This window comes from Haliotis asinina, chromosome 7, assembly GCF_037392515.1.
Source record: "Haliotis asinina isolate JCU_RB_2024 chromosome 7, JCU_Hal_asi_v2, whole genome shotgun sequence".
Classification (NCBI taxonomy): domain Eukaryota; kingdom Metazoa; phylum Mollusca; class Gastropoda; order Lepetellida; family Haliotidae; genus Haliotis; species Haliotis asinina.
In genome coordinates, this window is record NC_090286.1 from 10650904 (window position 1) to 10666535 (window position 15632).

Genomic DNA, 15632 nt, shown 5'->3' on the forward strand with positions numbered 1-15632 from the left:
CACCATAGGATGGCGACGGAAATAATGTTCTGCTTTTTTCCTTGCCTTCCTAGCTTGTTTGCATTCATCGTTGAACCATGGTTTTCGAATGTGTGGAACCGCAGAGGAATTTGGTATACACTCATCAGCTATGGAATTTAGTTCATCCGAAAAACATTTAATAGCATCGGGAGTGTCAATAAAACGTTCGGGTTTAAGTTTTTCATCACACAGTGTTTCAAACAAAGCCCAGTTAGCCTTTTTAAAATTCCGCCTTGATAATGGAGGTACATCTGATGGAGTTACAGGCTTTGGAATAGTAGGAAAATGGTCACTTCCGCAGAGGTCATCGTGCACTGACCACTCAAATTCATTTAGTAATTCTGAATTTGTGATTGACAGGTCGAGAGAAGAATAAGTCCCTGTAGCAGGGTGTAAATATGTGTTGGAACCATCATTATAAATACATAAATCATTATCAGAACAAAACTCTTCTAGTAATTTACCTTTAGTGTTTGTAGTTACACTACCCCAGAGTGGGTTGTGTCCATTCAGATCTCCCATTATAATACAGGGCTTCGGGAGTTGATCATACAGCACTTGAAGATCGGTTTTGTGAAACGTTGATGACGGAGAAATATAGAGAGAGCATAATGTAAACGCAACATGCAAAGTTAGTCGCACTGCAACGGCCTGAAGATCAGTAGTAAGTGAAACAGGGCTATGGATAATGTTCTGTTTGACTAGGATGGAAGACCCTCCCGTGGCCCTGTCACCCGGAGGTGAAAAACAATGATATGCCTTGTAATGACGCAGGTCAAAAGTATCTGTCTGTTTTAAATAGGTCTCCTGCAGACAGAAAGCTGATGGTGTTAAATCCTGGACTAAGAGCTGCAACTCATTAAAATTAGTCCTTAGACCTCTACAATTCCACTGTAAAAGATTATTCTGATAACCTATCTTTTTGGGGGGTTTATTGGGGATCTACCCCGCACTTTTTTGGTGGGCGACAAGCTGTGAGCCCTAGAATGGACGTTTTCACACACGTCCATATCCTCAAGCGATCCGTATTTATTGAATAACTGAATTTTATTTTGTGACCCTTTCGGGGCTCTCCCACTCAGTTTCTTTGAAGAATCTTGCTGTTTACCTTTAATTTTACTGAGACTTTGCTGAGACTTTGTCGATGACAGAGAAGATGTTTCTAGATCAGGGGATGTTTCTAATTGTATTTGGGACGTACCAGTAAGTGATTCTCGTGTTTGAGTAGATGTAGCGGGTGAGAAAAGGTTTGGGGAATCCGTTTTGACCCAAGTCAAGTTTGTCTGACAGGTAGTGGATACTGTAGGTACTCTAGATGCTGTTTCTGGCGCTCTTCTGGCAATGGAAGCATAGCTTTCTGTTTGTTCTAAGCTTAACACTTGTCTCTTTGCATCAGCAAAGCTGATGTTTTGTGTAAACTTTAGTTTATTTATTGCCATTTGCTGTTTCCAAAGGACACTCTTTAGAATAAGACGGGTGATTCCCTGAGCAGTTGGTGCATTTTGTAACAGAACTGTCACAATCCTCTGTTGTGTGTGTCTTTTCACCACAGCGAGCACACACAACGGATAATGTACAAGAATTTACACCATGTCCGAATTTTTGGCATTTGAAGCATCTGAGAGGATTCGGAATGTACGTGTCAACATTTAGATTGCAATAGCCGGCCTTGAGTGATCTTGGAGCAGAAGGTATGGAAAAGGAAAACAGATAAGTGTTGGTTGTGACAGTTTCATTATTTTTACGAGTTGAGAATCGTTTCACATAAAGAACACCCTGATCTTTCATTTCAGAGGCAATATCTAATTCTGACATGTCAGCGAGTAATCTATCGCGGTCCCGTACAATTCCTTTACTCGTGTTGAGCGTTTTGTGTGCCATGATGGTGACGGGAATGCCGACAAATGTCTTAGTGTTTAACAGGTTTGTTGACTGTTGCTTTTTGGTACACTCAATCAAGAGTGCACCAGAACGTAATCTTCTGATATTTTTCACGTCCCCAGCAATGCCTTGGATACCCTTCGACACAGCAAAAGGGTTTAATTTCAAGGGTGTTCTATCTTCAGTCTCAACAACTAGAAAACGTGGCCAGTATTCAGTAGGATTGGACAGTCTAAGGTCGGTATCAGTATGATCTTCTTCAAGGAGACGTTTTGTTTTTTGTAGGGGGTTTCATACGCCATGGTTATTGTTTTTTTCATTTCATCATCCGAGCTCCCCACCCACCATGGAGTATCACAGGGAAAATGCTAGAGCAAGCGGATCTCCAGCTTGCAGCACCAAGGATACTCGGATGATATACTCCAGCAGAAGTGTTACAAATAACAAATCCACCAGATTGGCCCATGAGCCACCGCCTTCTGGCATAGGACTCTAGGCAAAGTGCAAAACATCATTGTTCAAAAGTTTAAACATCTTTTATGAACAATTTCACCAAGACCCAATGGTTAACATTAATAAATCCAATTTGTGTGATGACAAATAAGTATAGTCCATACACACAGGGTTTGGCGTGACCAGCCGATTGATAGAATCGGGCCGATTCTACCACCCGTCTAGGTGAAGTAAGGGCCAAAGTGGTGTGTTGAGCAACAGGAACACGGTTCAGGCTCCTGCTGCCCTCAACCACCAGACTACCGTCCTCCACCGACACGGGACGCAACCCACGGCAAACAGGTTGCCCAATTCGGTTGCTCCTTGCAACCAGCAATGGGGTGCTATGGACCTAGTTGACCCGGGTCCACACGGGGCTTTGAACGGCTCTTGGCGTGACCCAGCACCCACCACGAGGAGGTGGCCGTTCACGGATGCCGTATTTCTTAAACATAGAGTGATATATGAGTCGCATATTCATTACGCCAGGTAGATAGATATTATGTGATACCAGACTAAGTCATTAATGTCCCTCACATTACCTGTAGTACAGTCCAACCCCGTCCATCCATCCTTACACCTATCAGCAGGACAGGCTCCACTGAATCGGTCACATGTTGACGAAAACGTCATACACTGTCGTGAACTGCAGTCCTTGGCACAGTTAGCACCGTATTTTCCAGAGCCACATGCTGAGTACGACATGGAAAAAAGCAACATAACACTCTGTCAAAGTCTATGTACTCGTAAACGCTATAAGAATAAACCTTGGTCAAAGTCAGTTATCATACCTGATCATAAAATCTTCATAAAACTATCTAAGAATTGTCACAAGGAACTACCAGCATCTGTTTCTGTACATGTAGGTAGGTAGGTAGGTAGGTAGGTAGGGAAGTAGGTAGGTAGGTAGGTAGGTAGGTAGGTAGGTAGGTAGGTCGCTTGGGCTACCTCGCCATACTTCTTCGATGCACGAATCAGATATTGTAAGTATTACAATGGTGTGCTGACACAGAACACAACATAGCAGCTGGTTTTGAAACATTGGTCTATCTAGACACTGCGGAAATTGTTGACAAAGGTAGTCGTGTTTGTATTCAAAATGCGTACATTTATAAAATCGACACTGCGGTATGAAATAAAAACCATGTACTCTCAGGTCGCCCTGGTTACAACAGCGGCCGTGGCAACTATTTGTTACATAACCTATTTGGTGAAGTTTGAAGAAAAACTATGAAAAATTGCTGGGACCCACCCTGTATCTGTATCTCCAGTAAAGGTCCACGTAAGCATGCTTTGTTCTGTTGTTTTACAAAATCTTTCCATAAAGCATGTCTCTCGCATCTTGCAAATACATTCATATTTACCAGATGTTTTCTTACATTGTCATTATGATCGCCACACAAGCACAATTCCAGTTTGCGTTTTATCAAGTTGTGTGCATCTGCTGTTACTAATTGTTTTAGCTATCTATCAACATGGCACAATAAAGTAACATCCGGAAACGACTCTCTCGTTGACTGAACCTGACATTGAAATACAAGGCTGCTCATCGACCCAGAAAATTCCCACAACACTATTTCTTGGTGGAGTGTACCTGCTAGGATATATATCGACATTGCTTGAAGGCAAGTCGACTATCTGCTGACTGCTAAATAATGCACCGTGAAAGGACACTACATTACCTGTGGTGCAGTCCACGCCCATCCATCCATCCTGACATCCACCATCTGGACAGGTCCCAGTGATATGATCACACATAGAAGAGAATACCTTGCAATGTCTGGAGCTGCAGTTTCTGGTACACTCTTGACCGTACATTTCCGCCGTACAGACTGAATAACATATCGGATAACAATAATACAATAATAAGTGTAAAAGGAGGTAACACATATGGAAGTGAGGCCGTGGCAATGTATGATGTACATACAATACAATGCACAGAATTGTATAAGCTGTTAAACATGCTACACATTATGCTTATACCTTACGTTCATGACATGAGTAGATACCCTTTCTCGTATAACCTTTTGATCATGAGGAAAATATTTTAATAAGCCATGTTTGTTATGCAGGTTATGCTTACTCCAAGCCTGTATATAACGATATACTTCTAAATAATGCTGGGGTTTGGTAGAGGAAGTGTACGAGCACGTTTTTACGAAACGTTACACGCCTTTCGACACATCTTTGTCACAATTAATCCACTAAATTTCTGTTTGTCACAGTTTGAAAGCAGTACTAACTACTGACACTGACTGCTGTACAGCCGAATGTGTTGTAACGTCATTCGTGGACAAGAAATCTTATTTGTATCAGTGGATTATTTGAGTCAAATCGGTCTGGATTGTACCGTCACAATGAGTCCACCTTTCTCCAAAATGGAGTCGATTACAGTGAAAAAACGGCATTTAATATATGTTTATAAATGTTTATTTTAATCATTTGTTTTTGGCAAATGGTGCTTACTAAACACAACAAAGTCACACACGTAAAACCATGTGGAATAACAACGAATCCTGCAACATCGAAAGGTAGAACATTCCAAGACGTTTCTGGGTCGTTATAGATCTGTAGTTGTTTTTCAAAAGCTGGGTTAAGAGAGTTTAATAATTTTATTTTCTGGTTTAATGATCTTTTGTCATTCTGAATAGTTTGCATACTGCCGTCATGTGCCAGTCGTGATGCTTTGTGATGTCGTACTGCAAAAGTCGTCTAAATGGTGGGTGCTGTCAGTGGGGCAGACAAAAACACCCGCCTAATCCTTTTAGCCAACACCAGTTTTTTTTATAACCTATCTGCACTGTTAACTTCATATATGATTATAAGCCCGGGCTCCTTTTCTCTTAACTCGGTTTCTGAAGTACTTCTGGGAATTCTTTTGCAAAGGCAGACTGCACTTACCAAATCCTAATCGCCCACTTGAATGCACGAGAGGCAAGCATTTAATGTTGTAATATTTTATCAATGTTTTAATTGAGAACACTGTCAAAATAATTTGTGAGCGTCATTCACCACCGGCACTGTAATATTCGATAGAGCTATTCTCTCCTTCACTCACGAAAGCTGATTGGTCAATTTAAACTCAAGAAATATCGTGGCTTCTACCCTACCTCAATGTACTATGGTGATTCCGTATATAATACTTGCTTCACGAAGCATTTAAACACATATCACGTAATTGAACACGTATTCACGATGTGCCGTGATACTTTTGGACACAATTTCCTTCATTCGCACACCAGAAGAAGACATGACATAAGCATGTGTACATATTCTGTCCACATTTCTCTGATTCAGTGATTCTAGAAAGAAGGTACTTCATCTAGCTAGAGCTCTAGTAAGCAGCTTGTAATTGGTCACCAATTCAGTATCATTGATCAAATACGCCTTCCAATACTGTTGGCACCCGTGGCGAGCCACCTCCTCGTGGTGGGTGCTGGGTAACGCCAAGAGCTCGCCGACACCCCCGTAGTGGACCTGGGGGGATATTTGGTCCACCAACCCGTTTGCCGTGGGTTGCGGCCCTGTGTCGGTGGAGGACGGGAGTCTGGGGGTTGAGGGCACTGGGGACCTGTGACTGCGTTCCCTTTGCTCAACACACCCCTTCGACCCTTACTTCACCTAGACGGGAGGTTGAATGGGCCCGGTTCAACCAATCGGCTGGTCATGCCAAGCCCTGTGCATAGATTATAAATATATCATTGCACAAATATGATTTGAAATTGAAATTTTGGTCTTGGATTTATTGGCTTCTGAAACATCTTTGATTTTGAATTTTGTTGTTTTGTAATTTGCCTAGAGTCGTATGCCCAGAAGGCGGTGGCTCATGGGCCAATCTGGTAGAGTAATTACTTTATGATTATTCTACTTGAGTATATCATCCGAGTATCCTTGGTGTTGCAAGCTGGAGGCCCGCTTGCTTTAGCATTGTCCTTTGTGATACTCCGTGGTGGGTGGGGAGCTCGGATGATGAACCAATTTACATTACCCATGGCTTATGAAATCCCCTCCAAGAAATCAAAACGTCAACTTGAAATTGATCCTGTTGATACTGACCATAGACCGTCTTTATCGATTGAGTACTGGCCACGTTTCCTTGTAATTGAAACTCCTGACAAGACACCATTAAAATTGAACCCTTTTGCAGTATCTAAGGGTATTCAAGGTATTGCTGGAGATGTGAAGAATCTTAGACGCTTACGTTCGGGTGCCCTGCTCGTTGAGTGTGGGAAAAAGCAGCAAGCAACCAATCTGATGGGTATTGATTCTTTTGTGGGCATTCCGGTCACGGTCTCTGCTCACAAGACCCTGAACACAAGTAAAGGTATTGTCAGAGATCGTGATCGGTTGCTTGCTGATATGTCAGAACTTGACATAGCATCCGAAATGAAAGATCAGGGTGTGCTTTATGTAAAGCGTTTTTCAACACGGAAAAGTAATGAAACAATCCAAACAAATACCTATCTGTTTTCCTTTTCTTCTCCAAATGCTCCCAAGTCAGTGAAGGCAGGCTACTGTAACATCCAAGTTGAGACATACATCCCCAACCCTCTAAGGTGTTTTAAATGCCAGAAATATGGACACGGTGTATCTACCTGTACATTGTCTGTTGTGTGTGCTCACTGTGGTGAGAAGACACACACAACAGAAGATTGTGACAGTGATTTTAAAAAATGCACCAACTGCTCAAGCGACCATTCATCTTCATCGAAACAGTGTCCAATCTGGAGAGAGCAAATGGAAATAAACAGAATAAAGTATACACAAAAATCTCTTTTTCTGAAGCAAAAAAAAACTGGTGAAGAGGTCTGACCTTACGGAAAGTTATACTACAGTAGCAAACGCATCTGTGCGTAGCCCTAAAATAACAAAATCATCTACAAGCTGCCAAACTACCTTGACTTGGGTCAACAGCGACTCTCCACAACTTCTATACCCAGCTATGTCATCCCAGACTGAGGAATCACTTCCTGGAACTTCAAAGTCTTCTTCTGATCATAAATCATCTTCGCAGTCACGCCCTGAATCTCAATCTTCAGCCGATAGACAACAAACTGCTAAAGGTAAATCTAAGCCTAAGCCTGATGCTTCAAAACAACAAAGTGGCAGAGCTCCTAAAGGGTCGCAAAATAAGATTCAATTGCTTAATAAATATGGGTCTTTTGAAGACATGGACGTTTCTGAAAACGTCCATTCTGGGGCACATAGCTTGTCGCCCTCCAAAAGAGTGCGGGGTAGATCCCCAATAAATCCCCCCAAAAGATAGTTTATTCCAGTAATATTGTACAGTGGAACTGCAGAGGATTGAGGACTAATTTACATGAATTACAGCTATTAGTCCAAGATTTTACACCTTCAGCCACATTACACCGGGTGATAGAGCCACTGGCGGGTCATCCGTTCTAGTCAGACAAAATGTTATTCAAAGCCCTGTATCACTTAATACTAATATGCAGGCTGTTGCTGTGAGAATTACTTTACATGTAGCGTTTACGCTATGCTCGTTGTATATTTCGCCGTCTTCGATGTTTGCCAAAACTGATCTGCAAGCTCTCTATGACCAACTCCCGAAGCCCTGTATTATAATGGGAGATTTAAATGGGCAAAACCCTCTCTGGGGTAGTGTAAATATAAACACTAAAGGTAAGTTGTTGGAGGACTTTTGTTCTGACAACGATTTATGTATTTATAATGATGGCTCCAATAAGTATTTACGCCCTGGGACAGGGTCCTATCCTGCTCTTGACCTGTCACTCACAAATTCAGAACTACTTAATGAATTCGAATGGTCAGTCCACGATGACCTCTGTGGAAGTGACCATTTTCCTACTATATTAAAAGCTGTAACTCCATCTGATGTTCCTCCATCATCAAGACGGAATTTTAAAAAGGCTAACTGGACTTTATATGAAACACTGTGTGCTGAAAAGCTTAAACCTGAACGTTTTATTGACGTTCCTGATGCTATTAAATGTTTTTCTGATGAAATGAACTCCATAGCTGATGAGTGTATACCAAAGTCCTCTGCAGTTCCACACATAAGAAAACCATGGTTCAACGATGACTGCAAACAAGCTAGGAAGGCAAGGAAAAAAGCAGAACATTATTTCCGTCGCCATCCCATGGTGCATAATTTGAATAAATTTAAAAATTTAAATGCTAAAGCACGGCGTACTTTTAAACAGAACAAACGCCAATCTTGGCAAAATTATGTATCTAAAATAAATTCTCGGACACCCATGTCCAAGGTATGGAATATGGTCCAGAAAATTAAATTAAAGGTAAGGGTACTAAATCTACTGTCAATCATCTTAAACATGGAGATCAAGTACTTACCGATAAATCAGATATCGCAAATAAACTGGGTGAAACCCTTGCTAAACACTCTTCCTCTTCGAATTATTTACCTAAATTCCAGCAGTATCAAAAACAACAAGAAAAGAAAACTATTAATTTCAACTCAGATAATGGGGAAGATTATAATGAAACGTTTTCTATTCATGAGCTCCATACTGCTCTTGATCAAGCTCATGATACTGCTATAGGAGCTGATAACATACATTATCAACTCCTGAAGCACTTACCAGAATCCTGCCTAGAAACTCTCCTAAATATTTTTGATGATATTTGGACATCGGGTAACTTTCCTTCATCATGGAGTGACGCCATAGTAGTACCCATATCTAAATCTGGACGTGATCATACCGATCCATCCAATTATCGTCCGATTTCATTAACAAGCTGTGTTTGCAAGACCATGGAATGCATGATAAATAATCGACTTGTTTGGTACTTGGAAACAAATAACCTTATAACTGATATACAGTGTGGTTTCCGTAAAAACAGAAGTACTGTCGATCACTTAGTGCGACTGGAATCATTTGTTAAAAATGCATTGATTAATAAACAACATGCTGTGTCTATCTTTTTTGATCTTGAGAAGGCATATGACACAACCTGGAAATATGGTATTTTAAGAGACTTACATGACTTCGGCTTGCGAGGTCGTTTGCCTCAATTTATTGCCAACAGAAAGTTTCAAGTTCGAGTGGGTTCTACCCTGTCTGATCATTACAATCAGGATCAGGGTGTTCCACAAGGCAGTATTCTGTCAGTCACACTTTTTAGCATCAAGATAAATAGTTTATCAAAAGTTTTAAACGATTCATTTGATGAATCGTTATTTGTGGATGATTTTAATATTTCTTGTCGTGGTAAAAATATGCATACCATTGAACGGCAACTGCAGCTGTGCTTAAATAAAATAAATAAATGGTGTCTTGAAAACGGCTTTAAATTTTCTAAATCCAAAACTAATTGTATACACGTTTGTCGAAAACATAAACCGCATAAAGATCCTGAACTGTTTCTAAATGGATCTCCAATAAAAGTTGTAAAGGAAGCCAAGTTCTTGGGAATAATTTTTGACTCGCATTTAACGTTTCTACCACACATCAAATTCCTTAAAACTAAATGCCTGAATACACTTGACTTGTTGAAAGTCGTTTCAAATTCTAGGTGGGGAGGGGATCAAGCTACCCTCCTGCAGCTCTATCGATCACTGATCCGGTCAAAACTTGATTATGGCTCCATTGTGTATGGTGGAGCCCGTAGAAGCAACCTAAAACTTATAGATTCTGTTCATCACCAAGGTCCAAGACTTTGTCTTGGCTCATTTCGAACTTCACCTGTTGACAGCCTGTACGTTGAGGCTGATGAGCCATCTATTGAGCAGCGACGTGTAAAACTACTACAGTATGTAACAAAATTATATTCTAGTGAGTCAAACCCTGCATATAACTGTGTTTTCAGTTCTCTGTATGAGGATGTATACAAAAAGAAATCTTCTCTTGTTCCGCCTCTTGGTTTAAGAATTAAACCATTTCTTTCTTCAGCCGGCATTGAGCTGGAATATATAGCTCCTTCCCGTCTTCTTTCCTCTCCTCCTTGGCAATTGGTTCGACCACAGGTTGACCTAACATTAACCACATTTAAAAAATCAGAAACGAATGAATTACAGTATAAACAAGAATATAATCAATTGAAACATAAATATAACAACTATAAATCCTTATTTACAGATTGGTCCAAGGACGGTGGCGCAGTTGCTTGTGTTACTGTCATTGGATCCAGAACAATATCTTCTAGATTACCAAATAACAGTTCTATTTTTACAGCAGAAGCTAAGGCCATTTTAACAGCTCTTAAATATATTCAAAGGCACCCTAAACGTAAACAATATATAATCTATTCAGACTCTCTTTCTTGTCTTCAGGCGATTAAAAATTTATCATGTAAACATCCACTTTTAATTGACATTATTGAATTGTATAATAATCTTGCTACTGGCCAATGCGAAATCGTCTTCTGTTGGTTACCCAGCCATGTAGGCATTTCAGGGAACACAATGGCCGATCTTGCTGCCAAGGCAGCACTCAACAAATCTGTGACACCACTTCTTATTCCATACTCAGATTACAAAGCGAATATTAGAACTTATATACCTGATCTGATGCAAAAGAAGTGGGACACCCAAGTAGGTATAAATAAATGAAATGAAATAAAACCGTATATTGGTTACACCTACTTGAGCTGTCAGTCCAGATTTGAAGAGGTCATTATGCGACGATGTCGTATTGGTCACACCAGATATACGCATAAATACCTTTTGAAAGGTGAGGATCCTCCGTTTTGTATCCCTTGTGATGAAAGAATCACGGTCAAGCATGTCTTGCTTGACTGCGTGGAATATTCCATCACAAGGGATACCTATTTTAAATCACGTAGTATGAAGGACCTTTTTACTAATATCAGTTCTCATTTAATTATTGAATTTTTAAAAGAATTAGATTTATTAAATTTTATGAAGTTTAAATTGGTAACTGTGCTTGTTGGTGGCTGTATCCTCAAAGGGGGTTGAAGTATTGTAAAACTATTGTCCTCCTGAGAGGGTACGTAAGTCCACAAACATTCAAAGTAAATTCAAACTTTCCATGTTTTTAATCGTAGAATAAATGTCTTTTTACTGAATGGCTAGATTTCCCGAATTGCTGACTCCTGAGGGGATGATGTAAATCCATCTAGGGTCCATGCAGGTAGCCAAGGTACTGTAAGTCCCCATGGTCCCTAGTATGGTGATCTACCTTCAGTTGTTAGCAATCTATAGCCCATTTTTATCTTGTATTGTCCTCTATAGATAAATTGTTTTAGGTATAGTTACTAGTTTTATATTCTACTCTGTGATATTCTAGTTGTTTTACTGTCCTTCGTTGACAGGTTTTATAATAGGCATATAGTTGATTTCAGAATTAAATGTTCTCGTCACGATATGGCTGAGATACTGCCGATGTGACGTTAAATGTTAACTCACTCACTCACTCCAATACTGTTGTCTGTTTGGTTTGAATAGCCTGTGTATTTTATATGATGAATCGAGTGGCAGACGTTACACTTCGTGAATATTTCTTAGAGCTACATTTCCTCTGATATGAAACAACAGCATAGCTGCATTTAGAGTTAGCTCCTTTCGAAATTCGATCCTCTGATAATGCGATTCCCGTGTCTCACTCATCACATTTTGTATAATATGTATTATGCTGCATACACGACGCTACCGTAAATGTCGACTACAGATGACCAATCGAGCCACTTTCGCCAATATCAATATATCTTGCAGTTATATGCACACTTTGATACCTAAATTGAAAGTCCAGTCCACGGCATTTCACAAGTGTAACTGTAATTTTATCAATGCGATCTGGAGACATATTGAAAAATTCGTTAATGTCTTATTCACATATTGTCAGCAAAATATCGATGAGTTTGGAAATGAACCACATCACAACTTTTAGTGACTTCGTGAAAATACTATGTAACTCCTTTTGCCAACGAATGTAATTGTTTTCCATATAAGTTCATGGAGAGTTAGCTTTTGTTGTTCAAGCGATCCGTGTGATACTGTTTGTATATAAGGCAAGCCATATACTAGTAGTTTAAGAGTATAAACATGTATTGAAAGTCTCTTTTTTTCACATTATTGTGAAAAGGTGTGCAGATACATTTTATCAATTTATTTATCGCTTCACGTGCAAGAGAATACTTACTCCACACCTGCACTTCCGCAAAGTCCAACATAGGACCATATCCATCATTATCAGTATATGTGTAGACAGTCAGGTAGCGCCAGGTCCCCGAACAGGTCACATTCAGTACATCAGGGATGTCTGTTCCGTTAGGAAGCCCTGTTACGGTGTGGCATAGATTCCCTTCTTTTGGTTCAGCCGAATTTGTCCCGGACGTGTATAGATGCACGCCATTGCGTCTTTTCTTGTCTGTAACAAGCAGTTACACCCAGAACTTAATGAATTGCGTCTAATAAAATAAATATAACCACGTATACCAGGTTTGAGTGGCATAAACAAACCATTGCCTAATTACAACATGCCGTTATGTCACATTGTACACACCTGGCCCCTATGTACCCTTGACTATTCCTAACAGTCGGTTAACCGAGTATTTAGTAAATATCTTTCTGTTCTGCAGAGACGTATGCCATTTGGTAGCGAGTTGTTTGGTGAACATTCTTTGAAAATGTTTTATGTCACTTTTATCGGTTCTTTGAGACATTTTATCCAGATATATACTTTTCACTGATGAAGATGTTAAATGGCACTTGACAAAAGTAAGACGCCCAAAGAGATTAACTGGCTTCGTGTTTTAAGACACCAGAAATGGGTTTCAGTCATTGTACCCATGTGAAGAATTGAACCTGTTTTCCAAGGAGGAGCAAATGCTTTCACCATTAGGTTACGCCACACACCCAGATCATAATGAAGCGTGCCAACAATGATATATAAAGATAGATATAGATATAGATATCTGACATGTCGTGACCTTGATGTGACGACTAGCGAACACTAGGCACGGTCTCCTTACTTACATATTTTAATGGCTTCAGCATGAGTGATTTAATTCTCACTGAATGCTAGGCCATTAATAAAGTAATAACAAAGCGTTTACGTTGTTAACTTACAATTTATGTCTGTCGATATATATTTAGATTATCTTCAATGTAAGGTTTGGTTGTAAACTCATTATGCTTTTCTGAGAAATACATATACCGCAAAAGACAATCGGCATTTGAGAATAGTAAACATCATAATCGTATTCTGATAGCGTATGACATGAATTGAAACGAGAAATCAACCTCGTATTTGGTTTTAACACACTGACTTTAGCAAGATGGATTTCAATGAATTGATCCAGTAAAAGTTCAGTATGTGGTCTCCAGTTTGCATTTCATATTGTGATTCTGATTTATATGAAGTCGTAAATTTGTCTATACGTACAGTTTGTTCTGAAGTACACGATAACCTGAGCTGACTGTACAAGTGTCTGCAGGTCCACCTTCCACCACGCACTAGATTGATCTATCGCAGTGTGGGCTAGGAATCTATCCTCGTTTGCCCTTATTTCTCCGTCTACAGCTCTGCTGGCAGGATGACGGTCGTACAAGTTTGAGCTCATCCATGCTGGTTTCCTCTCAGCAACATTAGTCCTAGTACCTAGCAATAAAAGGATAGAATTCCACGCATTCAGTGAGAGCAGCTGGTGATGAGTACATCATCAGTACCAGGTATTCGTAACTATGTGTCCAAAACTTATGACCAGTTTTCAATGAATTATTTACACTCCCTCACTCACCCTTGTCAACAACACTCATCGGAACTGAAGAAATGATCCAGTTAGGAGAACGTATATGATTGTAGAGATGATGATAAATGTACAAGCCACGGACGGGACTGAAATTTTATGCCGGTATTGACAACTTCCAGCATTGCAGAGATACTGGTTTGACAGATTCCAGTGTATAACGTTTTCCAGATACTCTATACATTCACAAATATACATAGTCAGAATAATGTAGCCTGCCACATGCACTGTTGTGATGTAGCCAAAATAACATTATACAAAACAAAATAATAATTTAGAAAGTATTTCATCATGGATACATTCACGCAAGAGAAAGGCTGGCGATGTTGTTGAACAGGAAGTAATATCGGGTAGTAAAGTCAACAAAGTAACCCGACTTTTGACGAGTGAGTACAAACACGACTCGAGTGATAAATGTTTGTAAACACTTGTACCTTGGACACCCTGATCTATTCCCTCCATGGCGGATACGGTTACTAGTGGTACTTTCAGGACGTCATTGGTAATGATTGTAATGATACTCGTCATGTAAGTTTTCGTTAATCGTCTTGTCAGTTTTCGTTCAGGCCACATTCTTAATAGTCACACTGAGAGGGATAATTGAGATAATGTTACTATTCTGCATTACACAGGTGACATGATTCAATATGACGTCATTTAGTAGATGGCATGATACAAAGATACCAGTAAAATAAGGTACCACTATTCGTCAACGGTTATGTTGTCTGTGCCGTTCTGTGTAGGTACTCGTAAATAACGTCCCCACACAGTTTAAAAATACCAAGTCTATGTTACCCTGAGTTGCCGCTGAAACACAAACTAAGAAAACATGTACCTGTAGCGAGGGTGAAACTGGCAAGCAAAATCACAAAACCGTCGCGCACAGCCATTGCGACACAGTGACACACAGACCAGGAAGGGGATATAGATTACGTACCAGTTGAATTGTGTACACAACCATATAGTGGATGGGACAAAAGGGAATGTCGGTCGACTGAGATTTCATGTCAACACAACACTGACGTTCAGTATGGGTCTTGTGTTTGCCTACAGTAATGAATGTTACCACGAGTAGCAGCTATTATCGTCAACGAATTCATTTATACTCTTACGTTAGGGTGAACCCAAGCATGCACATCAATGTTTGTATTTACAGGCAAGGCATCGCCAGAACAACGGGTTAGTTATACCTAACCAGGATAGATGTTGCAAGAAGCCTCGATAATGTGTAAATCGCATATTTGTGACCCTGGTGGTTGCAGAGCGAGAACATAGTCAGCATTCGTTGTTAGAAGATGCTTGTGCATGTGACTTATACATGTCAGAAAAGAAGCTAACATGATTGTACAGGTCGATGCTCATGAGGTAAATGACTTGATTGTCAGCAAACATAGAACAATCTGTTCGTTTTATTCACACATGACTTTCGATTGTACGCACTTGGAAAGATCGAATCTTGTACGGTGCAGAAGTCAAAGAGAACATTCCCTGCTCAGTATGTATCAGTAACCTCAATGTGTTATAAT

General features: G+C 40.0%; 1 protein-coding gene across 1 annotated transcript in view; it reads right to left on the minus strand.

The window, feature by feature from the left end:
* LOC137290340 (protein draper-like) overlaps positions 1-15004 on the minus strand; it is a 28796-nt gene extending 13792 nt beyond the window's left edge. Inside the window, exons 1-5 of the mRNA XM_067821190.1 lie at positions 14942-15004; positions 13743-13958; positions 12498-12725; positions 4077-4226; positions 2937-3086 (exon numbers count right to left, since the gene is read on the minus strand). Coding sequence (XP_067677291.1) covers positions 2937-3086; positions 4077-4226; positions 12498-12725; positions 13743-13958; positions 14942-14996 — 799 coding nt within the window. The 5' untranslated portion in view covers positions 14997-15004. The remainder of the gene's footprint in view (positions 1-2936; positions 3087-4076; positions 4227-12497; positions 12726-13742; positions 13959-14941) is intronic.
* Positions 15005-15632: the final 628 nt, after the last annotated feature.